The sequence below is a fragment of the Mus caroli genome, unplaced genomic scaffold, assembly GCF_978045245.1.
Source record: "Mus caroli unplaced genomic scaffold, Mus_caroli_1 scaffold_2, whole genome shotgun sequence".
NCBI lineage: Eukaryota > Metazoa > Chordata > Mammalia > Rodentia > Muridae > Mus > Mus caroli.
In genome coordinates this window covers 26625226-26652326 of record NW_028227257.1, presented here as the reverse complement: position 1 = coordinate 26652326, position 27101 = coordinate 26625226, and the positions used below count along the sequence as shown (strand labels likewise).

General features: G+C 50.5%; 1 protein-coding gene across 1 annotated transcript; it reads left to right on the top strand.

Moving 5' to 3' along the window:
* On the top strand, positions 1-23430 carry Xkr7 (XK related 7). The gene is made up of 3 exons (XM_021157072.2): positions 1-584; positions 20844-21046; positions 22136-23430. The coding sequence occupies exons 1-3, from the start codon at positions 1-3 to the stop codon at positions 23089-23091; spliced, it is 1743 nt and encodes a 580-aa protein (XP_021012731.1). The 3' UTR covers positions 23092-23430.
* The last annotated feature ends 3671 nt before the right edge of the window (positions 23431-27101 follow it).

Here is a 27101-nt window from a genome sequence, read left to right as displayed (position 1 = left end):
ATGGCCGCGAAGTCGGATGGAGCGGCGGCCGTGGCCGGCCCGGGGCCCGAGGGGCCGGCGGGAGCAGATCGGGGCGGGGCGGGAGGGCGCGGGGAGGCTGCGGCGGGGATCGCGGGCCCGGGACCGGTGGAGGTGGGGTGCCCGGGGCCACGCTACGAGCTGCGGGACTGCTGCTGGGTGCTGTGCGCGCTGCTCGTGTTCTTCTCCGACGGCGCCACCGACCTGTGGCTGGCGGCCTCCTACTACCTGCAGGGTCAGAGCACCTACTTCGGCCTCACCCTGCTCTTCGTGCTGCTGCCCTCGCTGGTCGTGCAGCTGCTCAGCTTCCGCTGGTTCGTCTACGACTACTCGGAGCCCGCGGGGACCCCGGGACCCGCCGTCAGCACCAAGGACAGCGACATAGTCGGAGCCGCCATCAGCACCAAGGACAGTGCTGTCGCCTTCCGGACCAAAGAAGGTAGCGCGGAGCTGGTCCCCCGGCCCGCACCATCCTCGGCCGGCACCTACCGCCGCCGCTGCTGCCGCCTCTGCGTCTGGCTACTGCAGACCCTCGTTCACCTCCTGCAACTCGGCCAGGTCTGGAGGTAGGAAAAGAGCAGGTGAAGGAAGCTTGAGTCTAGGAGTGGGATGTCGCCCCAGATCTGCTCTGGCCTTTCTAGCCCGCCCTGCTCCTGTCCTGACCCTCACCCCGACCCACTCCATTGCCGCTCTCATTTCTTTGCAGTCAGCTTCTCACCTCTGCAAAACTCTGTTGGACCCATAGCTTTGATCTGGCTAATGGGGCAAGATGGGGTCAGAGATTCTGAGTGATGTGGGCAGGGAACGAGGGGACAAGCGTTACTTGGAACAGGACCACAGTGATCCTTCCAGTCCTGACCCTTCCCCCATGTCCAGGTACCAAGCCTCGACTTAGGAAACCACTCAGAAGTCCTTCCTACCACTCACGGGCACTCAGTTTAGAATTGCAGCCCAACATCCTGGAAAAGGCAGCTAAATGACTATCCCGCCCAAACTTCCTGGTTTTGTAGAGAAAGGGCCTGGGGTGAACCCAGTTCAGCACTGGTTAGCTCCTACTTCCTAAGGAGCTCCACAGTGCTGTCCCATCCCCCAAAAAGGGACCAAGGAGATTTGGAATCTTGACTCTGACACTAGATGTCTACTGGCTGCCCCTTAGTCCTCAGACCGGAAAACAACGCTGAGGCTTCATTCAAACTGTTCACTTGCAAGCTTCATTCTTTGCCAGCAAGTAGGGTGCCTGCTGGGCTGAGGTAATTGGAGAGAGGGGGAATTCTAAACCACGGCTCCTCTCAAATCAGGATTACTCTAGTTCCTTGGGCTGTACCCTGCAGTGACAAAATGGGTTTGCTTACTGTGTGATCTTAGGCACACCTCCTCCTCCCTCCAAGTCTGTTCCCTCACCTGTGAAATGAGAGGAATCTCTGCTCTTCTCATCTTGCTGGCTTAGGGTTTTTGTTTTTTTTTTTTTTTTAACATGTTGGGATGAGCAGGCAAGAGGAGGTCTGTGTGGGGACTCTGGAGACTGGAACGTATTTTGGGAATGTCAGGGATTACCGCGATTATAACGGAGGTGTGGAAAGCACGGGGAAAGCCACTCTTCAGATATAGAAGACGGTTATTTACTCTGTTGCATTTGAATGTACTCTGCCTAAGTCAGAAGATTTTGTTCTGAGCTGAGCATTGGACACTGGACCCCTGGTGTTTGCCCCAGCTGCTCACTTGCTCTGTGTCACCCATGTTATTCTGTTGGCTCTCTCTCTGCCTTAGTTTCCCCATCTTCCCCAGCCAAGATGATGTGTATTCCACTTCTGTTGCCCCGGAGTAGGGGGAAGGGGAAAACACTATCCATGGTCTTATTATTATTAGCTTGACACACAAAAATATTCATGTCTACATCCAGGAACTAATCTGCATTTATCATTCTGTGCCCAAGTGGACAGATGGTGGGTTATTTTTAGATTCTGAAATGGTAACTTCCTATTCTGGGTAGCCAAAGCTTCAACCCCCTTTCCCTTTAGCCTAAAGTGGGCCAGCTGCCCCACAACTCACAGGCTGCCTTCCTCCCCATTCAGAATCCACATACACAAAGCTAATAGTAATCTTCTTTCTTGAACAGAAATTGAGTTTCCCTCCAATAGGGAGAAGAACTGACATAGATGGGCGGAGGGGGGGGGGGAGGTTGTAGGGGGGCGTGGCTGGAAATGGCTGAAGGCCCACTGAACTCCATGGTTCCGAATACAAATAACTCTCCCTGATATTTCCACTGTTCTACACTGGGAAAGTGAGAGCTGGGATGAGATGTCTTGGAAAGGAGAACAGTCAATGAGAAGGGGGAACCTAACTTGGGGAGGCCGTTTGTGTCCACTGCATGGCATTTCTAAAACTCAGAATCTCTCTGGGAGAAATAAAACAAAACAATCGACTGTAATACTATCAGGCCTGTAAAAATCTTAGATGCTAGAGTTTAGTTTTTTAATTCTTCCTCTTGATCGCATTTCCTTTAAACATTTACTTAGGCACTTGAACCCTAATTTACAAGGCTATTGTAATTATTTTATTAAGCGCTCGGTTTCTGCCAAGCCTACTGGTTGCCCTTTTTTTTTTAAACCTTCATTCTCTCCTGTGTCTTCTCTAATAATTCCATCCTGTACTTAGTATTATAATTTTCACTTGGCAGATGAGGGAAGGGAGGCTGGGGGGGGCACCCTTGCCCAAGGTCACATAGTGATCAACTGGGAGCTTTGGAACTCAAGATTCTGCATCTTCAAAACCCAAGTTCAATTTATCCACCTTGCAATCCTGCCACCAAAGTGTTCCCCAAAGCTTGAAGAATTATGAGTCTGAGATTGTGAGATTGCACGGTGATAGAAAGCCCCGCTGCTGTTTCATAGAGATAAGAATGTGAAGAGGGGGGGAGACAGTTGAACCGAGTGGGTGACGATGAGGAAACTGTACTGTGGGAAAATGCTGCATTTGGGGAGGGTGTACTTTCAGACGACTTACGTTTTCATCTTGGTTTGAGAGTGACCTTGGGCCAGGCTCTGTCTGTTTCTGAGCCTCAGTTTCCCTGTGTGTGAAATGCCATGATTAGATGTGGTGATCCTAAGATGTGATATCGTTCTCATGATCCATAATGACGTGGTACAGTTCCATGTGACCATCTGCTGCCCAGAGCAGTTTAAGGTCATCAAGGTCAATTTGGGGTCCTCCCCCAATACCCTTTCTATGTCTAGGTTGTAGAATTGCATCCTCTGCCTCCCAATATGCCTGCCTTTTGGACAGATTCTGAAATGAGTTCGTCACCTGTGGGGTATTTTGTTCCATGCATGGGGCTGGGGTCTACAGAGAGTTAGAAAGCAATTACTGCCAGCTTGACTGTTCAGTAAATTCAGACTCTGCAGTCAATTAGGATAGATCTCATAGAAATGGCTATGGGGAATGAAATGTGCCCACCAGGCCACATTAACCAGGCTATAGTTCTGACTCTGGGTCTGCTATCACTGAATACTGTGGACCCTTGTCCCACAAGCTTTGGATTCTTAAACTGCCATGGGCCTAGAACATTCAGAGGAAGTAGAGAGAAGCCATGCAGTCTGGCATGCCTAGAAATTAAGTGGTGTTGGCACATGTTGGCTTACCACATGAGGTATTCCAGAAGATGTTCTGAGTGGCGAGGCTGGGGCAACCAGAGAAAACTGAGCCCTCTAGGGCGACACCCGAGAGACTGCTGTTTATTCTCTTCCTGATCCCACACTAACTTAGATTCTTAGTTTCACTCAGAAAGACAATCTCAACTCTCTAGGATTGTACAGTGCCTTCAAAAGCCAGGAGGGGTCACATAGACAAGGGCGCATAGGGTGTCAGACAAGGGGGCGGTGTTATGGAATACAAGTGTCCTAGACAAGATACAGATACCACCTGGTCACTCTCTAATGATCCCATGAGAAATCGTGGGTCCAACATTACCAGGTCTTGTTTTTTTGTTTTTTGTTTTTTTTAAGGGCAATGGGAAATTGGAAAATCAACTACTAAGATTTAAAAAAAAAAAAATAGTGTCAGCAAGGGCCAATAAAATGACTCTGTGAGTAAAGGTGCCTGCTACCAAGCCTGCCTGACAACCTGAGTTCACTCTCTAGGACCCACAAGATAGAAGGAAAGACTGACCCCAGCAAGCTGTTCCCGGGTCTCTACATACCTACCTGTGCAGTGGCACACACACACACACACACACACACACACACACACACACACGAAACCAACCACACACTCACGCACAACTTAAAAAGTAGCATCAGCCAAAGGAAACATTGGAGCGGGGCGTTCTTTATATCACCTCTAGCAAACACTTCACAAGAGCTATAAGGTCCTTGAGTCAGAACATCACATGAAAGGAAGGGGCTCCCAGACACCGCACGCCTGCCGTGTGCTAACAAGGCCTGTGTGAGAGGTCCCAGGCATCCTGTATTAAAGCCTTCCCGCGGTGGTTAGGGATACCTTCACTCATCAGACAAGGAAGCAAAGCTCAGAGAGGTCAAGGAACTTGATTGACGTTACAGGAGGAGGGGAGGGCTGGGGAGGGGAGGTTCCTACCCAGCTTTGTCTAATCCTCAAACCCAGCCCCATCCCTGACATAGCGCATTTGGTGTATTGGGAATCCTAAGAAAATGCCTGGAAGCAGTAACAGACTGAGTCCCTGGGAGAGCAGCAATGAGATCCTTTGGTGGGGCATGAAGCTGGCTGTGGGCTGGACACCAGCCTGTCCTTATCTACCTCTACCCCCAGCCCTCTGAGCCGTTAAGCCACCGAGGGCTGTTAAGCCAATTAAAGTCCCAACTCTGCCTCCTCTGACCCTGTGGGCAGCAAAGCAGTAAGCCATGAATCCTGCTCTCCCTAATCTTGAACTCATGGGCCCCAGCTTTGCCCAGATAAGCATGGCTTCCTAAGCCAATTAGTGTGAGGAAACCTGGCATGGGATTCCTCCCCGGCTGTCAGAGTCTGAGCACCCTGAGGTGGGGGTGGGGGGAGGAGGTGGTGGTGAGCTCCTGGGGCCTCCCTCTTACAGCTCACTAAGTTCAGCTGTACTGTTGCTGCCTGTGTGTGCCAGCGAGTCCCACACACCAGAGAACTTGTGTCGTGAGTCAGTGCAGCTGAGAGATCAAGCTCTCGGTCCCTTCTGGGGAGCTCCATCTTTGTCGTAATGTGAAGAGTTTGAACTCTTCATTCAGCGTTTCCATTCAAATCAAGCCACCTAATCCCCATGCCTTCCAAAGGAGAGAGCATTACTGTACCTATCTGCTTCTGGCTTTAAACATACCAAGGACTTAGCAAGGGCTGCTCCCATCACTTAAGTATTCAAAACCTGGTGGCAGGGCAAGTGGGATGCCTCGGCAGGTACAGGAGAATGACACGAAGCCTGATAATCTGAGATCAACTCAGGGGACTCACATGGTGGAAGGAGAGAACCACGAGTTTCACAATGTGAGCCGTGGCACACACAAGCCACCCCTACACAGGTGCACACAAAATACTTTAAATGTAATTAAAAAAAAAAAAAACCCAAAACTGGTAGCTGTGATTAGCACCATCATTGCTCTGTGAATAGTAGCCAATGAGTAGAGTGGGGGGGGCACAGTGATGTGGCACCCACGGATTTCATCTGCAGTTACTTGTGGAGCACCTGCTGTATACCTGGAACTGTTCTAAGTGCCAAGGATAACCGTGTAATTAAGATGGCAGCGTGGACGACAGTGGATCACATGGTAGCAATGCTATGTGAGAAGATGAACTAGGGACTGGGTAGATGGTTCAGTGCAGGGAAAGCTGAGTTGCACAGGCATGAGGAGCCAAGCTCTGATTCCTGGTACCCACAGAAAAGGCCACATGTGCCTGTGACCCAAGTGCTGGTGAAGGGAGGGAGACAGGAGGGTGGCTAATACTCTCACCCCACACTCAGTAAAAGACCATGTCTCAAGGGAATAAGGCAGAGAGTGAAACAACAGGATACCCGGTACCCTTCGGTGGCCTCTGTGTGCACACCTGCACATGCGCACAGGTACATACACCACACGCACAAAGCTGAAACAGAGCAGGGAGCTAGCGAGTTTGCAGAGTAGATGACCTGGGGAGGGTGGCCTCACTACGAGAGGTGGCACGTGGGTGAAGGCTGGGCTAGTAAGTGAGATGCAATACCCTTGTATCTTCTGCTTTCTGTGACTTTGGGCAAAGGTCATAACTTAATCTGTATCTTGGTCACCATAGCAGCATCATGTGGCTTGGGGTGTCTTGAGCTACACAATATATGTTTCGTGTGCGACACCTTGTCTGGAACACAGAAGCAGCTGATCGTAATTAGCCCTTTCTGTTTTCATATGTATGTGTCGTGTCAGTCCCAAATCACACTCTCTCCAAATGGTGTCTCTCAATCCTCTCTCCATCATTTCACCCCGGTTACCCACTGCTTTTGTGTTGGTTAGGAGTCTAGGATTTTTGAATCATCACACTCACATCTGAAGCATGTTTACAACCGCTTGGACTTGGCTACAGCCCCTTCACAAATGTTCCTCCCTGTGCTGACTTGGCAGGGTTGTTCTAGTGTGGCCTCCCCACCCTCCTTCTGGGGAGACCATCCCCGATGTGTTCTGCACTCTGCCCTTCCCTCCCCTGCTGTCAGGGCAGCCACAGTCCACCAGAGCCACTCCTAACAGACACAGAGGCAGCACTTAGGCCCTGTCTTCTGATCTATAAAGACCACACAGGCGAGAAACCCTGGGGAGCCAAGGGGAGGAAGGGCTGGAAGGAAATGGCTTTGAACCCCAGCAGCTGGGGCAATGGTCCCTGGAGGGAGGAGGAGGCGATTTGAGATCTACTCTGGCCTTTCCATTCGCCACCCTGCCTTTGTGAAAGTGTTCAAATTCTTAAACCTGGAACTGCTTTGGCCCTTCTCCACCATGGCCCTCCCACCCCACTCTGCCCACAACCAGAGGCAACTGGGGATCCTGGATCTGATACTCAGGAGTCCCAGGGTGCCCCTGGCTCCCCTCCCACCCCAACCCTGCATCAGAGTACTTGGCACCACTGATACCTCCTCCTCCTCTTCTTCCTCCTCCTCCGTCTGTACCCTCTCTTCCCCACCCCCAACCAGGGAACCCACACACCCTTTGTCCTAGCTGGTTTTGTGTCAACTTAACACAAGCTAGAGTCATCAGAGGGGAAGGAGCCTCAACTGAGAAAATGCCTTCATAAGATCCAGCTGTAAGGCATTTTCTTAACAATGATCAACGGAGGAGGACCCAGCCCATTGTGGGTGGTGCAGTCCCTGGGTTGTTGGTCCTGGGTTTTATAAGAAAGCAGGCTGAGCAAGCCTTGAGGAGGAACAAGCCAGAGAACAGCACCCTTCTATGGCCTCTGCATCAGCTTCTGCCTCCAGGTCCCTGCCCTGTTTGAGTTCCTGTCCTGACTTCCTTTGGTGATGTGGAACATCAATATAGAAGTGTAAGCTGAATAAACCCTCTTCTCCCCAACGTTTTGGTCATGGTGTTTCATTGCAGCAATAGAAACCCTAACTAAGACACCTTTGAAGGCCACACTTCCACGTTGCCTCTTTCTGAAAGCTTTTCCTGAACATACCCAGGACCACCCCCAGCATCTCACACCATCTTCTGCTTATTCAACCAGGCAAAAAACATCTTTCTATTTTCCTAAAGTGAAATGTTCTTGGCAGTTTTGTTTATGGAAGAGTTATGCATTCCAGCCACCCCAAAATCGTCTCATCGAGAAGGAATATAATGAAGAGAGATTTCCACTCGCTAATTAGATTTTAGATTGCTTTATGTTTTGAGACAGGGTCTTACCAATGGCCACTAAGTTGCCTCAGGTGATCTTGAACGTCTGATTCCCTCAGCTAGGATTGCAGGGCATGTCACTACACCCTGATGTATGTGGTGCTGGGTACGGACGGAGTCTAAGGACTTGGGCTGTGGAGGCAAGCACCCCACGACCGGAGCTCTATCTCCAGCCCATAGTTAGCTATTTCTTGCATTGTCTGAAGACTTTATTTCTGATTTTTAGTTCACTAGGACATAATTGATTACATGCATGTGTGTTGTAAAACTCAGCTATTTTGATGGGTGCCATGGCACCCACCTTTGTAATTCCAGCACTTGAGAGACGGGTTCAAAGCCAACCTGGTTTACATAGAGAGTCAGCTAAGGCTACAAAGTGAGACCCTGTCTTAAAAACGGAATATTACTAAAAATTAGTTATCACTTATTAAGACTTAGATTACATTATTGCCTCTGTGACAGACAGGATGAAGAACAAAACCCTATCCCACCACCCACACGGTTTTCAATGAGCCACTTGACCCTCTAAACCTTGGTTTTCTCTCATCTTTGAGGAAGGGCTAACAGTCCCTGTGGGTAGGTATATTGGCCATATGTACAGGCATACTGAGTGAATACATAGACCATGTTTTATACGTTATCAAGCATTATTCAGCACACAGCAGTGCTCCACATTAGCTAGCATTATTGACCCATTTTACAGATGTGAAGCTGAGTTACAGAAAGGAGTAGGCTCCCAGTTGATAGCAAAGCCAGGGCTGAAAATTATGTGGTCAAGACCCCTGAGTCCACCTGTGTGGGTTCTAAACCATTTTACCTTCTGCTAGCTAAGTGTATGCTTTTGGAAAACATTTTAAATTATATGTGTACATGTGAGAGTAGGGTGTGCATGTGAGTGCAGTTGCCCTAAGAAGCTAGTATAGACATCACTTGCTCCTGGCTTACGTTACAGGCAGCCGAGAGCTGTGTGATATGGATGCTGGGAACTAGACTCAGATCCTCTGTAAGAGCAGAGTGTGTGTTTGTGTCTTCATATGTGAGTGCAAGAGGAGATATGCTGTGGGCATGTGCAGAGATCAAAGGGCAACCTTGGGTAGTCAGTCCTAGCCTTACACCTTGAGACAGGGTTTCTTGCTTTGCGTTTATGTACACTGGGCTAGCTGGTCTACTGCTTACTCGGGGTTCTCTTCTTTCTGCTTCCCCATCTCACCAAAGGTATGCTGGGATTACAGGCACACACACCACTACAACACACACACACACACACACACACACTATAATGCTAGTCTCCACACATGCACAAGTGCTTTACTCAATGACCCATCCTCCTAGCCTGGTGAAGTGTTTTCTTATGGACTGATCAATCAGGTATTATTTTGAGAACAAGAAGGAGAAAAAAAAACAGAAAAGCATCTACAATGTTTTACTTTAATGTAAAATAAAGCACCTACCGCTACCATTCCAGACTCTTCCTCAGCTGTGCCCTGGGCTCATCACTCATTCCTGTCAGCCCAGCTGGCTGGTTTCCCCACAGATCGCAAGCCTGGGGAGGCCTGGCTGTGGTGCCCTTGTTACTTTTGGTGGCTGTGCACCCAACCAGCTCTTGGATGGGGAGCCTGCTGGCACGTGTTTTGGCTTCATGGCTGTGTTATCAGAGCTAGGGCAGTGCAAAAGCCTGTACCTAGGGCACAGCAGTGAGGTTTGCTAAGACTTCAGCCTCTGCGTCCAGTTGCCAGTGGGCTGAGGGTAAGATTCAACATGAAAACCTGTTGAGGCCAGTTCCCCAGAGGAAAAAGGCGTCGCTGACATAGGACATAGAAGATGTAAAATTCCTTGTGTGAAGTGGGTGCTTAATCATGTTGATGTGAACTGAATAGAACCTTTGAGATCGGAGTTTTAGGTGAGCCATTTCCTCTGTCTATAAAGTTTAGGTGAGGACTTGAGGGTTTTGGCCTGAGTTTCCCCAGAGCTTGGGAAAGAAGACAGAGGAGTGGAGCACTCTGGATCCTGGGCAGGTCAGAATCTCATCACACTGGAGCTGTGCGATCCTGAGCACAGTTGCTTCATCAGCCAGAGGCTGTCTGTAAAATAGCAGAGAGATGATGGTTCTGCCCGAGTTCCTTTAGAGATGTCAGCACTTGTCACAGAGTACATCCTTAGAAAGCACTGAGTGCTGCTACTCTTATGGGCTAACCCATCCTGCTGCTGGGAAGAGTATGGCAAGGAGCTCTTGGGGTCCTAATTCTCAGTGACCCTCATCCACTGAGTCCCACCAAGGAAGATCCTTGTTCTGTGGCTCCAATGTAGCGTGCACAGTGAGGATCTGAAGTTAAAGGGGGATGGGGTCTTTTGCATAAAAGCAAGAAGACCTCACAGCTCTCACAAGGGCATGAACACCCACCAGCAGAGGGTGTAGAGGAGGTGGCTAGAGATGCTGTAAGCGGGGACTTGCTTTTGCTTCATTTTAAAGGACACATGAAATGACTGTAACACCCTTATGGTTTAAATTCGCAGCCCTGACTTGGGGTCTTGTAATACCGAGTCCCATGCTGCTAGACTGTCACTTTGCAGGCTGCAGATCGGTGACATTTGGGGAGACCCAGCCTGGGATGTGTTTTTTTCCCCATAATTTCATCTCACCTGCTCTCTATTGATTTTGTTTTATGTATTCGATTTTTAATTTTAGTTCACCTGGTTTTTTTGTAGTGCTGGGATCAAATCCAGTGCCTCACCTAGGCCAGGCAAGCGTTCTCCCCCATGAGCTACATTCCTGGCGTTGCCTATTCTTTAAAGCGGCATTTTAGCTTTTAGCACATTAAATTCTAAACAACTACAGGAGCAGAGTGACTAGGCTGATGAACTTCACAGTGTATCATTAATGCCATCATAGAATTCAGTGCTGTCTGACTCTGGGCTCAGCAGTGTTCTGGGTCTGCACTGTCTAATGTGGGAGCCCCTAGCCACCAACAGCTGTTGAGCCCTTGGAATGGAAGAAGAGGGATGGATGAACACGTTTTTAAGTGAATTTAACTCCTTAAATTTATGTGTATGAGTGTTTTGCCTGTAGGTATATATTTCTACCATGTGCAGGTGTGTATGTGCACGTGTATGCATGTGCATATGGGCCAGAGGACACTCTCCAGGAACATTTCTCAGATGTCTCCTGCCTCTTGTTTGAGACAGGAGTCTCTCATTGTCTTAGATCTTCACCAAGAAAACTAGATTAGCTGGCCAGTGAACTCCCAGGGACCAGCCTGTCTTAGATTCCCAGTTTGCTATCATCACTGGGATGGCAGGTATGATCTACCAAGCCTGGCTCCCCACCCTCACTCCCCAGCATACAGGGGTGTTTTGCATGCATGTATGTTTATGCACCATGTGTGTGCCTGGTGCCTGTAGAGAGCATCGGATCCCCTGGAACTGGAGTACAGATGGCTGTGAGCCACCTTATAGGTGCTGGGACCCAAAGCCAGGTCCTCTGGAAGAGCAACAAGCATGCAGTGCATATAAACCCATGAGAGCACACACAGAAGGGTTTTTCTCTTAATATCTTGAGATATTTCATTAACTAGTCCCCATCATTTGCAACTTGGGACTTGCCTTTTTAAAGCATTAATATCTAAATTTCTGGCTGGACTTGAAAAGGTTAGAAGGGAAAACAAAATGACGCCCCTGTCATTTGAACTGTATCCTCTCCCAGGGTGGGTGGTTAGAGCTGAAACAGGCTGCCTCTTTAGATAGGCTATGCCGCTATAGCGCCCCAGAGCCCCCCAAAATGAGATCAGTTCAGTTCTCAGAGAACTGGAATCAGAAACTCCAAATCTACTTCTGGAGTTTCTGTGAGACCACAAACAGCCAGGTGTGATTCTATCTGTCTGCATTAGGTTCCAGATACCTTCAAATGTCACCAGGAGATTGGAATCAAGGCCCCTCCCCACTGTCTCTTGACATCCTAGCTCCACCCAGGAGGGAGGGACAGGATGGGACATGGGGCTTGGGGGAAAGCAAAGGACCTTCAGAACCTTCAGAGCCCAGGGCTCTGAGCTTTAGTCTCTCTTGCACATCACTAACCCATAACATAGCTGGCAAAGTTGAGGCCCAGAGAAAGGGAGATGTGAGAAGCCTGGTTCCAAAAATGGTTGCTCCAGAGCAGCTTTCTGTTTTTCTACTGAGCAAGAACATGGACACTGGCTGGGTGCTGGTGAGAGAGGATGGGATGGGAGAAAGTCACAGGTTTTTAGCTAAGACCTAAAATCAGTGGCCGGAAGTTTCTGGCCTGGTGCCAGTAAAGAAGAGGGGCTGTGACTCTTCAGGGGCTGTGAAGGAGAAGGGAGACAGCCTGGCTCCCAGCACCACATGAAATGGGAGCCAAACGTGTAAAATCACATTCTTTACTGACATTTAGGATTCTTTTGGCTGCCAACCCCAGGAAGGGCCTATTTTCTCATCCTTGCAGGAGTGCTCAGAATTGAGGCGTAAACCAACAGGAGGGGGGTATTGAAGCCATTCTTCCTGGGCTATCCTGCAAAACCTACAGGTGGGGTCTGGGTTCCCCCCGCTCAGCTTGATCCACTCCCTGGTGAAATGAGGGACATCTCTGTGTCTTGAGACACCACTCCATTGCTTTCTTGATGTTGGAGTTGGGCAGAGTCCCTCCTCCAAATGTCTGATAACCGTCTCCTTTTTTCATAAAAGCCCATCGTTTTCTCTGACCTGTCAACTGACCTACCCTTCACTCCATCTAGTGAGTTCTCCACAGCTTTTACCTCTAAAACTGCTGCCATCTTTAAAACCTTCCTGGGTCATGAGATAAAGACCTTTCCTCAAGTTGTTTCCTCTATCAAAATCCCCTCTCCTCTCCCCTTTCCACCTCCTTAGCTCCTGTACCTACTTCAGACTCCTTAGCAATCAGCACTTCCAGAGACTCTTCCCTGACTGTAGAACCTTCCCCACTCCCTCTGGTATTCTCTATGCTGTAGCACAAGACCTGGTCTGGACCATCACTGGAGCCTCTGGAACATGGTTTTCTCCCACTTACACAATGATTGAATCAGTGCCCAAGCCTTCATTATTAAAAATAGTGCTGACAAATGGGTTGGATCGCTCTTGCTCACCCCTGTGTCTACCATAGTTCTTGGCACATAGTAGGTACTCAGAAGTGTTGAGAAAATAAATGTCAGGTGGGGCTAAGAAGATAGTTCAACGACAGAGCACACGCTTAGCTCTGGGCTCACTCCCCAGTACACACACACACACAGATACACACACACAGAGATACACACACAGGTACACACACACACACACACACCAAATGAACCTTTCTTTTGATGATGTTCAGTTTTTCCATCAGAAAATGGGCTCCTAGTCACAGAAGTCACATGGCTGCAGTAAAGATTTTAGCAAGGTACACAATAGAATATATTGAATGAATGGCAGTTACTTTCTGCAGTGGGTGGAGATACCCCTACACATACACCCAGAAAAGAAACTGCCCATTGATCTCGCCTAGCCAGACAGATCTTCTCTGGCCCTCTGTTCTTAGGGGCAGCTTCTGTGGGAAAGCCAACTTTGCCAGAAACTACCAACTTTCTCTAGTTAGCAATTCTGACTTTTAGTTTTGTTTTGAAACAAGAGTCTCACTATGTAGCATAGATTAACTTGGGAGTTATTACGAAGCACAGGCTGGTGTTGGATTCACAGGAATCCTTCTGCCTCAGCTTACTTGTGTTGAAGTTTGAGATAGGGTCTCACTCTATATAACCTAGGTTGGCCTCAGACCAGCAAGTCTCCTGCTTCAGCTTCCCATGAACAGGCTTATAAGCAAGTATGATCATGCCTAGTTAGAAAGTACCAGGTTTCTTTCCTGACAAAGCCTGTGAGCAGACAACTTTAAGATGCCTTGCCTACGTCTGGCTGGTACCACATTACCACTTTCTGGCTTCCCAGTTGTGCTGGAAGATTGGTGCTTGATGTGGGTTATCGTTATCGTTATTTATAAGCCCTGCACACGGTCCATCATCCTACAAAGAGTTGAAGGATTTGGAGGGCAGGAGGCTTATTGTCTCCTAGCCCCACCCTCAGCTTGCAGGTGTCAGGCAGGGCCCATCTTGGAGACAGGGGTCTTTAGCAGGCCTGCAGGCTGCTTCCCGGATAGAGCAGGCAGAGGGGGGGGGCGGGGGAGCCTCTGGAAGCTGTTGTGGTTTTGGCTCAGAGCCCTGAGGGGGAGTGGGGAGGGGCGAGAACACAGGCTCAGAAACTCGGAGACCAGAGACCGACAGATGGGAGAGCTGAGGATGTGAGAGACACAGACAGACAAGAGAAGAACCCAGAGTCAGGAAGAAGAGAATCAAGCAGGAGAGGACGGCTGGAAAACGGGCAGTCATGCTGAGCCATGAGCTGAGCAGTAGGCCAGCAGATGGACCAGTTAGTGAAGGACTGGAAGCCCCAGGCAGAGAGACCCACAAGAGGAAAAACAGGCTGACCCCAGAGCGTAGGTCAGACTGTCAGATGAATGCAGGGTCTGAAGAACAGGATGGTACAGCATAGACGGGTGGGATGGTGCAAGGGTCCCAGTAAGAGGCCCGCAGACTGGCTGACCACAGTAAAGGGATAGATAGAGATGACCGATGTTCAAGGGGAGACACCACCAACAATGATCTGTTGTCTGAGGCCATGTTTGTCTGTCTGAATGGAGATTAAAACCAATGACAGAAACTTCACCTCACAGGAGACAGATGGGGTAAGCTGGGGGCTGAACTCAGAAATTTCTCAGGAACAGTGATCCCCTACTTCTCTCCATTAAAGCAAACCCCTGGGGCTCTGGAAGATGCTGGTCAGAGGAGTGACCTGATAGGGGAAGAAGGGTGAATTCTGTCTACTTACTGACCCTGCTGCCCACTCATGGAGGTCACAGAGTCCTGAGGGAGCCATGAACCCAGAGCAGGTGGATTCCAACACTAACTGTTGGCCTCTCTGTTTCTCAGGCCAGGCCTGTTTTGCTCCAAGCCCCACCTGTTTATGCTTATTGGTTCCTCGACTTCCTCTTCTAGACCAAGCTTCCTCTTTTAGCATGCACAAGACAGTGAACTGGAGGCTAGCAAGATGGCTCAGAAGGCAAAGACACTTACTACCAGGCCTGACCACTTGATTTTGGTCCCCGGGTCTCACATGTGAGAAGGAAAGAGCTGACTCCCACAGGATGTCCCCCAACCTTCACACATGACACACATACATGCCAACACACACACATACACACACACACCAACTTCCCCACATGGAATACACATGCCTACACACACATATACTAACCTCCACACATGGCACACACATGCCTACACACATGCCTACACACACACACACTCACACATAATTAACAAGAAATGCAATGATATTTTGTTTGGTTTAGAGACAGGAAGTCAGAAATGACACAACAGGATTTGCATCTACAATCCTAATTCTTGGGAGGATAAAGGAGGGGCAATCTCATGAATTCAAGGCCATCCTGGATTATTTAGCAAATTCCAGGCCAGCCAGAGCTATATAGCAAGACTCTATCTCAAAAAAAAAAAAAAAAAAAAAAAAAAGGCTAGGAACCAGAAGTTCAATCCCAATAGACGTCTCCATAGCCCTGTAATTGGCTTTTGGTTAAAGGCACTGGCTGCACTGCCTGCTCATTCCGGCCTTCAGGCCACTAGCATCTGATAATCAGAGAGAGGCACCAGGGAAGACTTCCTGGAGGAAGAACAACAGAATGAATCAGGAGTGAAGTGCCTGGAGGTGTTCTGGCTCTGTGCAGACTGAGACAGGGAAGCCCAGGGTCTGCTAAGACCAAGAAGGACACACACACAAGACTCATTTATCAGTTCATTCAACATTTATACCTGCTTTCTACCTGCACAAAAGCAGAGGAGACTCTGGTGACCATTACAAACAAGGCCTCTGCCTCATGGAGCACCAGTGACCGAATAGAAAGAAACTGTCTAGGGGCTGAGGATGGACCTCAGCTGGTCGAATGCTCGCACAGCATCCACAAAGCCCTGGGACTGATCCCAGCGCTTCATAAACAGAATGTGGCGTCTCACACCTGCAATCCCAGCACTCGGGAGATGAAGGCTGGAGGACCAGAAGGAAGGCAGGGATAGGATGGACTAGAATGAACCTTAGAGGTGGGAGGTGCTGATGTGGGATGGGTGGCCTCCTCTAAGGATGTGTTAGGGAGCGGATGAGGAGCCAGGCAGATCAGGATGTGAGGAAGCACGCAGCGAGTGCAGAAGCCCTGAGTCTGGAGCGAGTCTGGCAGGGAACTCCCGCTGCAGCTGGGGTGTGGAGAACAAGCAGACAGTGGTTTGAGATAGAGAGAAGATGAGCAGGCCAGATGGTTGGGAGAAGCTTGGGTTTCCTTCCAAGTGTGATAAGAGGCCTGTGTATGGCTTCCAGAAAGTGAGTGACCAGATCTGTAGGTCTTTTAGAATTCTCCACTGATTGCTATGCAGAGAACGAACTGTAGGGGGCAGGAGCGGATGGAGGAGAACCACGGAGAAGGGAAGGCTGATTTGGTTGGTTGTCCTGGCAAGAGATGAAGGGCGCTTTGTACCAATTGGTGGTGCCCACCCGAGAGGTGGTTGGGAATGGCACTGGATGCATTTTGGAGGAAAACCAAGTCTAGTTTTTTTTGCCTTGAGGTGGGGTGTCCTGTGTGGGTGTTATCAGCCCCATCCACTGTGATATCTGCTTCTTTCAACTTTCAAACAGAGCAGGGTGTAGCGAGCAATAGGATTCCTAGAGGAGGTTTCAAGAGCAGTCGCTCGGTGGCCACAAGGAGCCAGAGACCCCCACCCAAAATATGTTCCTCTTCTCTACACCGATGCTATGTGCACATCCATCTACAATTTGTAAATTACTGTTAACTCTTTATCATTTGATGCTTCCTTACAATGAGGAAGAAGAAAGATTCAGGAAAGCTGAAACTACCCAAGGCCATAAAGCAGGGTCCAGGGCAGGGCTGGGACACACCCTGACATGGCCAGTATTCCGACATCTTGTCTTTGGGATCTTCATCCTGGTGGCTGTGGTTCACATAGGGGGCACAGCCCTGTTCCAGAGGAAGGGCAATTGAAGCCAGAAAATAAGGTTGCATGTCCTCAACAGTGTAGTTTTAAGGCCTCAGTGGCTTAACATCTACTAAGCATGTTAGAATACAGCCACATCAAACATCACATGTAAATTATATATAACCAAATAAAAGCCAAACTGCAAATGACTAGCTGACATCATGTTCTGCTTTGCAGACATTTAACTAAACATTTATTAATTTGGATTCCGCAGGGTTTTTTCCCCCTGTTTTAAAGCCAATCCCCCCCCCCCACAAGCCTCAAACACTCTCCTAAGCCCATGAACATCTCACAGGCCCCTCCCTGGCAGAGAGTAGTGAGTAGTGCTGGCTGGAATTACAACCACTGTTTTGGTCCCATGGCCAAAAGGACAAGAGTGAGGCTGGGCTCAAAAGGCTCAAGCCTTTTGTCCCTAGGCTGCAGTGCGGCTTCTGCTAATCTTATACCCCCAAGCTCCATGGACAGGTAACAGGCGCCTCTTTTTCTTCCCTCCCCATCGAAGGCCTGGATGGTGTGAGCCCTTTGTCTGCGGTTAGCTGGAAGCTGGCAGAGGAGAGAGTAGGAGTGGGCGGGGAGGTAGCAGGAGGCCTGCCAGGTGGTGACGGATGCTGGCGGGGTTGGCACCTCCCTCATCCTAACCTGGGCGGAAACAGATGGTCTTCTAGCTTCAGAGAAACTTCCAGGGTATTGCTCTTCCCCAGCTCCCCAGCCCCCTGCACATTGGACCAGCTGGCCTCTCCTTTCTATTCGAAGTCAGAGCCACAGAAGTGAGGAGGGCAGGAGAGGTGGAGGCCTAGAATGAAGATTGGGGTCCCCAGAAACCCTAGGATCACCTGCCCCCCCATCCCCAGCCCTCACCACTGGCACTTCCAGGTCTGTTCTCTTCCCCTCTAGTGCACCACCCCCTTAGCTCAACTCTGTCACTGCTAGCCCGGAGGAGCAGCCCCAGCCTCTCCTTGGCTTCCCTCCAAGCCAGCCCTCAGAGTGGGCTTTGGAAGCTCTGAGCTGATCCTATCACCTCCAATTCTGGGATTCAGATAAAAAATTAAATCTTTACTCTCCAGTCCAGATTCTTTTTTTTTTTTTTTCAGAGATGGAACCCAGGTTCTTGTGCATGCTAAACTTGTATTCCACTACTGAGTAGACCCGTAGCCCTGCAGTCCAGAACTGGTTGCAGAATTTGGTGAACTTTTGCAATGTGATGAATTATGAAAATTCTGGTCTTCCTGGACCCCTGTCTCATTGGAAGCCTCCTGTCTGGACCCAGCCCAGCAAACCTCAGCCTATTTCCCTGGGAGGGCATGGGCTCTCATGGCCTCCGTACTTTGCATCTACCCATTCTCCTGAATGTCCTCATTTCTTGCTGTCCTGAAGTGTGTGTGTGTGTGTTTACTTATTTGCATTTTTATCTACGTGGGTGCATTGTCTGCAAATATGTTTGTGTACCATGTGAGTGCAGTGCCCATAAAAGAAAGCACTTGCTCCCCTGAAAATGAAGGCACAGACAGTTGTGAGCTGCCATGTGGGTGCTAGAGATAGAACCCAGGTCGTCTGGAAAAGAAGCCAGTGCTTAGAAACAATGAGCTGTCGCTCCAGCTTCCCCCCACCTCTAGTGTTTTTATTGTATTTTATTTGACTTTTTTTTTTCCTACACAAAGTCTCTTTTCATAGCCCAAGCTGGCCTTGAACTTGTGGTCCTCCAGACTCAACTCCTCAAGTGTTGGGATTACAGACAATATGTGCTTTAAGACTGAAATCTAAACCAGGCATGGTGACGCCTAAAGGGAGGGAGGAAGGCAGTGGAGGCAGAACGATTAGGAATTCAAGACCTGAGCTGGAGAGATGGCTCAGCCGTTAAAGGTTAGGCTCACAATCAAAAATATAAGGAATTCAAGACCTGAGCTAAGTACGGAGTTTGAGGTCAGCCTGGGTTACACGAGAATCTACATTAAAAACAAAACAAAACAAAATAAGACAAAACAAAACAAACAGAAAATTAGCATGGTGTCACATACCTGTAATGCCAGCACTCAGAAGGCAGAGGCAAGCGGACCAAGAGTTCAAAGACATCCTTAGCTACTTAATTCTAGACCAGCCTGGGCTACTACAGATACTGTCAGGAAAGAAAGAAGAGGAAAGAGGGTGAGGGGAGAGAGAAACTGTTTCTTGCAGGAAAACTTCCTTGACTGCTCTCCTTCCTTGACAAAGTTTTTTTTTTTTTTTTTCCTCACTCTCACGGCAGGGTGAGGTATGTAGGGACACAGACCTAATACCGAGGTAGATTGAAGCTCACCTGCTTATAAGACTGGATGACACTGGCGGTAGGAATCCTATGTGTGAGTGGGGGAGAGGTGGGAGACTCAGAAAAATGGTGACCTACCACAACTCATCAAAAGAAACCCAGTCCAGTCCTGGGGCCACCCAGCAGTCAAGCGAACAGCAACTTTCGCTCCTGGGAGCCAGGTGTCATATTGGGGGTATGTCAGTAGCACTAATTGGGGCCAAGGGGACCTCAAATTGCATGTTCTTGGCTACATTTGGGAGAACAGAGTTTAGGACTTTGAGGAGTCAGAGCCAGCAAGCCCACCCCTCTCATTATCATCTGGAGGCCCTATAGCACTGTGGCTCCTTCCACAGCTGTCAGCACAGCATGTATAAAGTTGGTCCCCTGGTTCCAGTGTCCTAGAAATGCCAGCACTTTCCCCTCCCTAGTGTCTCTGTTTGAAGCTCAGGCACTAGGTCACTGGATCTGTGTCGGACAGTCTGCATCTGCTTTTGGAGAATTTCTCTGTGGTATGCACAAAGAGCTAACCGGCCATAGGCACCTAAGTTTTTCAGGGACTGGGGAGAGACAGGTTCTGTGGTCACAGGGTGGAGTTAGACTCAGTTCCTCAAACCGTGTAGACACTGCTCTTTCCCATCCATCCTCTCTGATACTTCAGAAGGAATGAGGACTCAACAGATTAAGTTAGAAGTAGAGTTGGGGATTGAACTCAGACCTTAGATCCTCCCCTTCCTGCTCCGAGGTTGTTGGAGCCATTAAAGTCAACCAACATACAGCTATGTATTCATTCATCTGTGAACATATGAATGGAACACCTACTATGTGGTAAGAGCGGAGTGTACTGTGCTTAGCAGGTGATTGTAGTCGCTGGCCTGGAGCTCAAAGCTGGGGGAGATGTGTGCCTAGCCAGGAAGTTCAACCTGCTGCGACAAGGGCTGAAAAAGGAGCGGGTGGGAGCGGGGTTAGGCTGAAGGGGCTCCTAACTCCCCGCACATGGTCAGCAGAAGCCTGATATTTGAAACATGAGCAAGACTTAGCCAGGTTTGGGAATAGGGTAGGAACAGGGAGGCGTGTTCCAGGGAAAAGGAATAGCAGAGGTGTAAAAGCCGGGTGTCGAGGAGAACCGTTAAATGTCCTGGAATCCGCGGCCTGTGCCAAGCAACCATGAAGTTTGTTGGGTGAGCAGCTTCCCTGAGGCCAGGAGCAGTAAGTGGGTCAGGACTCGGGTCTGACACCAGCTGTGATCCATACAGGAAACCTATGAACAAATCTCTTCAAAGTTTCCAGTAAGAAGCGATGTGGTCTGTTCGTTACTACCTGGAATCGAGTTCTGGTTCCGCTGTGTGACCTTGGGCAAATGCTATGGTCTCTGGTTCCCAGTTCCTTCCCCTAAACTGGAGATGAGGCTAGGACTAGGCGAGAAGCTAACGGGTGCACTCGGTGCTCAGCAACCACGCCCCGCAGAGCCTATTTTACAGCCACAGTGTAGGTCCTGGAGGTGGGGGACTTACCCCGGCGCAGGCGGGAAACTGGGGTAGGGAAAACACGAAGCCGGAGGAGCCTGGAGCTGAGTACCACCTCCCCCTGCAGGTACCTGCGCGCCCTATACCTGGGACTGCAGAGCCGCTGGCGCGGGGAGCGGCTGCGGCGCCACTTCTACTGGCGAATGCTGTTCGAGAGCGCGGACGTGAGCATGCTGCGTCTGCTGGAGACCTTCCTGCGCAGCGCGCCGCAGCTGGTGTTGCAGCTCAGCCTGCTGGTCCATCGCGGCCGAGAGCCGGAACTGCTGACGGGTGAGCCCCATCCACCACCCGCTGTGCCCCGCTCCCAAGGCTGAGTTGCTTGCCCAGAGTTTAGGGAACCACACCACCCTCACCACTTTCTAGGCCTCTCCATAACCTCCCCTCCCGTCTGACTTGTTTCTCCACTCTGACACCATCCCTCAGACACCCTAGACTCCTCTCTCTCTTTTCCCTATTACCAGGGCTGACCGTATCTTGCCTCTGCCCATCACTCCCTCCAACCAAACTTAGGCCTCCCGAGGGAGCCCTCTGCCGGCTACGTTCTACAAACCGAGTCCCAGCCTACATCCTCTGGGAACCCCTTGCTTTATGGACCTGTTCAATCACCATCTGTTTCCAGAGAATCTATCTACCTATCCCTTCACTAGATGTCCTGGTCTCCTCCCTTGTACCAGGTCCCGTTCACGCCAACCCTGCCCCTTCGGGAAACACTCCGGTCCAAGGCAGTCAGTGTCACAGAAAAGCCACATCACCTATCTCTAACGCAGCTCATGGTCTTTGCATCCACATGCTCTCTAACCCATCCTCAGTGTCTCAAGGCTCCAATCACTAGCGCCCAGGCCCCTCAGGGACGCCTTCTGCCCTCTCTCCAGCCCAGAGTTCAGGGCCCTACGTGGGATTCCCTCCTTAGTTCTGTCCAGCTTTACTTGCCCCTCCATACCCAGCCTCACATCTTCTAATGGTGTCCTGACCCCTCCCTGGCCTAATGATCCCTTCTTGATCCCTTTTACTCCCAGAGTCCTGGACCCTCATTTCCCACCCTCCACCAAGACCCCCAAATCCTGTCTACACCCCGTACTAGAATCCCAGACTCGATGCCCATGAAGCTCAAAAGCACACCAAATCTATTCTCCTTTATGCTCCCACACCCACAGAAGAATCCAGCCCATTCTTCCACCCCACCCCCATATCCATACCCCTTGAAGACCCTTCCCCCAGCTGGACCCTTCCTCACACCTGATCCACAGACCTTCACACCTGCTCAGAACCCAGGTCCTGACCCAGCACCTCCTCCTCTCCAGACCCCAACCTGGACCCACCCGTAACCCAGCCCACCCCACCCCTACCCTGTCTCCACAGCTCTCTCCATCTCTGCCTCCCTTGTGTCCCTGGCCTGGACCCTGGCATCATACCAGAAGGTGCTGAGAGACTCAAGAGATGACAAGCGGCCTCTGTCCTACAAGGGTGCTGTCGTCCAAGTTCTGTGGCACCTGTTCACCATTGCGGCGCGAACCCTGGCCTTTGCCCTCTTTGCCAGTGTCTACAAGCTCTACTTTGGCATTTTCATCGTCGCCCACTGGTGCATCATGACCTTCTGGGTCATCCAGGGTGAGACAGACTTCTGCATGTCCAAGTGGGAGGAGATCATCTACAATATGGTGGTGGGTATCATCTACATCTTCTGCTGGTTCAATGTCAAGGAGGGCCGCAGCCGCCGTCGTGTGACCCTCTACTACTGCATCGTGCTGCTGGAGAACGCAGCGCTCACTGGCTTCTGGTACTCCAGTCGCAACTTCTCCACTGACTTCTACTCACTCATCCTGGTCTGTGTGGTGGCCTCCAGCTTCGCCTTGGGCATATTCTTCATGTGTGTCTATTACTGTCTCCTGCACCCCAACGGCCCCATGCTGGGTCCCCAGGCACCTGGCTGCATCTTCCCTGAAGCCCCAGGGCCTTGTGGCCCTCCAGCTGATGCCATCACAAGTCCGCCAAGGTCTCTGCCGAGGACTACAGGCACTGAGCGGGATGGGGTCGCAGTGGGAGGTGAGCGAGCCGGGACCCCTACACCACCTGTCTTCCAGGTGCGACCCGGTTTGCCTCCCACACCAGTGGCTCGCCCCTTGCGGACAGAGGGGCCTGTCATTCGGATTGACTTGCCTCGGAAAAAGTACCCAGCGTGGGATGCTCATTTTATTGACCGCCGGCTCCGGAAGACCATTCTGGCACTGGAGTATTCTTCACCTGCCACACCCCGGTTGCAGTACCGGAGCATGGGCACCTCCCAAGAGCTGCTGGAGTATGAGACCACAGTATAGACACAGTCTGCCTCCCAAAAGGGACAGGCTTGACTGACCCCACATTGACCACAGTGTTGAGTCTGGTTTTTCAGGGCCACCAGGCTAAGTGGGAGTAGATCTTTGGATCCAAGAATGGTCTCACCATTAGGATCCCTTAGGGGAGAGGGCAACCAACCCTGTGGAGGCCCTAGGCCTCATTTTAAGCCCTGTGGCCCATTCTCTAAGTTCCCCTGGACCAGGGCACAGGGCGTCAACTGGTGCTACCCCTCATGAACTGCCCCAGTCTCTTGGGGAATACCATATAATGCTTGCCACGGGGGTCTTAACTATCCCTGGCCTAGATTCATCCCACATCATCCCTGGTGGGCCTACAAGAAAGAAGGCACTGCCCGGGGGCCCAAGTACCCCTCAGGGAGTGTGGGGGAAGGGCTGCCATGTGGTGGGAGGGGATCTCTTTGAGAAAGATGGAGAAGGCTGTGGGAGGTGTGGGATGAGTTGGGGGGAATCTCTGGACAGGGTTGGCACAGTTCCTGTAGGAAGGGAAGCTGGACAGGAGGAGGATTAGAGCAGAAAGTGGGGGAGGGGACTTGGGGGTCTGACAGCGCAGGTGTTGGCAGGATAGAGAACCCTGAGGAGTGAGGGCTGACAGCAATATGAAAGGTGGGGTGCCTCTGCTTGGGAGGTGCACTTGGGAGGAGCTCTATTATGGATGAAGTCTAGACCCCTCAGGTGAAAGGTCACAAGGTGCCATTTGTTCTAGATGTGCAGATGGGATGCGCCCTCTAGAGGGAGTCTTAAGCACAGCAGATAAAATGTCCAGGGAGATTCTGTCCAGCTCAACTATAGATGAGACCCTGTAGCCTCACTCTATCGCACTGAGAGAGGACCTGCTGGGGAGACATCTAGATTCTAGAATACCTCTTGATAGCATGTCTTATGGAGCTGCTGATCTTTTATAAGGACCAAGGACCTGGAGCCCTGATGCTCTGATGTGGAAGAGTCTAGCTTCTACCGTGGGTGGTTGGGGAGGGGAAGCATGAGTCACCTGGGATGTTCTAGAATGGGTGCTCTAGTTCTAGATCTCCTTCTACATCCCCAGCCCTATCTTCTCTAAAAGGAAATTGTCCTCAGGACCCTCGAGACATTTCTGCTGCCAAGTGGCTCTCAGCTGGAAAAAAAAAATAGCTCTGGGGATGTGACATAAATTTTGGCTTCCTGCCACCCCACAGTGAGGTTCTCTGGGGCAATATCTAGGAGACAAAATTTGTTTTTGCCTCAAATCTGCCAAGGCCCCAGGCCGATGACCCATTTCCCATAGTCCAGACATCCTAGGTTGCACAAAAGACCACTCATCTTGGCCCACGTCCCTGGCCTGGGACAGCAGCCAGTCTTGACTGGGATGCAAGATGATAAGACTGGGGAGCTAGGAAGTTCTGTGAAATAGAAGATGGAGTTCTAGGCAGATCCTAGAGTCACTCATCACTCTCCCTCATGCCAAGTGAGATGAGCTCACTGAAAGGGGACTTTAGGGACAAGTGCAGATAGAGCTGGAAGTGTGGCGGGCCATGAGAATTCTAGACTATGCAAATAAGAAGTATTTAGCCCTCCCTGGCTCAGCTTTTCTTGAAGTTACAGATAGAAAACTGAAGCTCAGAGTGGCAGCGACTCTCACAAGGTCCCATCAGTGCTGGTGTGGCAATGGTTGATTTGCTGAGGTTGCAGGGAGGGTCCCACACTCACAGTAAGGCTAAGAGGGCACACATGAGCACACATCATGCCCACGATACGTGCCATTGTGCTATCATACCACTGCGGGTAGCTACATCTATTTACCAGTGCAGAATGCTTTTTTTTTTCTCCTGCCTCCCAGAATCCTTTCGAGGCTTCCAGAGTGTCAGGGAGTTCTGGCTAGACCCAGGTCTGCTCTGAGGGAGTCATCCACTCTCTTTTCCCTCTACCCAGGGCTAGCTTTGGAGACAAACTCCACGGCCAGCTATACACATGTCACAGTCTGTCAGACAGAGCATTGAGGATTAGCTCCAAACCCGAGCCACTTCTTTCTGAAGGGCTCACGGTGCCAGGAATTGCCATCCCATTATTTCCCTGACATTCTTCCTCTGCGTGTGGCACCCCAATAAGAGCTATACACCCATCCACACATCAATAAGGTAACATCTGGGCTGCCCTTGACAAGTTATTTTATACCCCTACCCCCTGTGGATGCCCCATTCTCCAGCAGCCTAGAAGAAAAGGTTCCTAGTTCCCCGGCTGGTTGCTGCAGGAAGCCAGGGTCCAGGAACCAGGATGAGCAGAGCTAGGTGTATGACTTGAGGCTGCTGGGAAGCCATGGCCACGTTTTTCATTCTAATCTCATAGAGCTTTTCCCAGGACTGCCTGTGAGAGGAGCTGGGCACCAGGGAAGGTCATGGTCAGAGGCCCTCACCCTTCTCATTATCTGGACAGAGCTCATCTACCCCTAGTATTACCCCCCCACCCCACCCCCAAGCTCAGGACCCCATCCTTCCTGGCTTGGGGCCTCTCGTTATTGGCCTGTGTTTTTGCTTCACTAGGGCAGAAGAATCCGAGTTGGGGAAAGCCCCATCTCCTTGGAGCTGTTTTTTGGTTCCTTTCTCTGACACAATCTACCTCAGCTGATCTCTTTCCCCCGTCACAAGTGGACCCCTGGAGTCCGCCACTCCTGCTCCCAGACCATCAACCAAACCTGGATTCTTAGTTCTTCCCTTGATCCCCGTGAAGTTCTTCCAGTGAGAGAGGACTTTTAGAGCCACAACCTTAAAAGGAGGGGGCTCAGTGGGCCCCCAAAGTTACTTGTTCTTCATATCTATTATATAGGAGAAATGGAGAGAGTCACACATTTGCCCAAGATCACATGGCAAGTAAACGGACCTATAGGGTTCTCCTGGGCATCAATAAAAGTTAGTTCTGTCTTCTTCAGGAGCGGCAGACAATAGGACATCTTGGGAACAGAAATACTAGGCAGGTCCTGGCCTAATATCTAATCCTGTGACCTTCCTTCCCTAACCCTGCCTCCTATTCTGTGAGCTTCTACCCTCAAACCAACTCCAGCTGCTGGCTGTGCACCTCAGACCTCCCCAGGCACCACACATCCCCCGCTGCACCTCCTCTCATCAATGTACCATGTGCCTTGTAACGGTCACCCCAGCCGGTCACCCCAGCCGACAGCAAGGGCCTCCATCCTCCCTGCAGGGAATTTTCTAAAGATATGGGCTCAGTTCCTTCCTCCCATTATCCCCAAATCTGCCTTATTCTCAGCCAGATCCCTCCTGCACCTGTGTCTCCCTGAAGCTTGTCACCTCGAGGGCTGGAGAAACTGAGACCCAGGAGGGCAACACTGAGAATGTGCAGACCCCCAGAAGAGACCAGGGAGCTTGGGACGGTCACCCCCAAACACTCCCCTGAAGCCCGAGGTTCTGCAGGCCCCTCCCCTTGCAGCTTGTCTGGGTTTGGGGTCCATAAAGGCCTGATGGTGGGAGGGAGGTTCCTTAGGGCGGAGTACATGAGCAGAAACTCAGATGCAGCCAGAAAGGAAAGTGGGGTGGGTGGAGGTTTGAGAAAGCAGAACTGGGGACGGGCAGGAGGGTGTTCTGTGCTAATTAGGCAATAAAGTTTAGGCTTTAGAAAGCAACCTGCTGGCCACCAGTTTGAGGTTTCTAATCTATCTGTCCCTTCAGAGATATCAGGAGTCTCTGGGACTTGGTTGTATCCAACCCTAGATGTCACCCTAGTTGTCTGGCGGACTCCAGGTCCCTGGCTGTTTCCAGCATCTAATGAGGGGTCGGCTGCTTAGGATCTAGAGTCTTTTCCAGTTTGGGGGCTCCTGATTCAGAGGGATTCTCTCCAAGTAGAGGGAGAGTCTAGGCACAGATTTCTAACTTAATGACAGGAGCCCTGATCCCACCCTCTGCTGCCTCACAACTCTTTGTCATCTGCCTCCTTCCCAGACTGAGCCAGATGAGGCTGCAGGTAGGGAGCTGAAATCTCTAGGA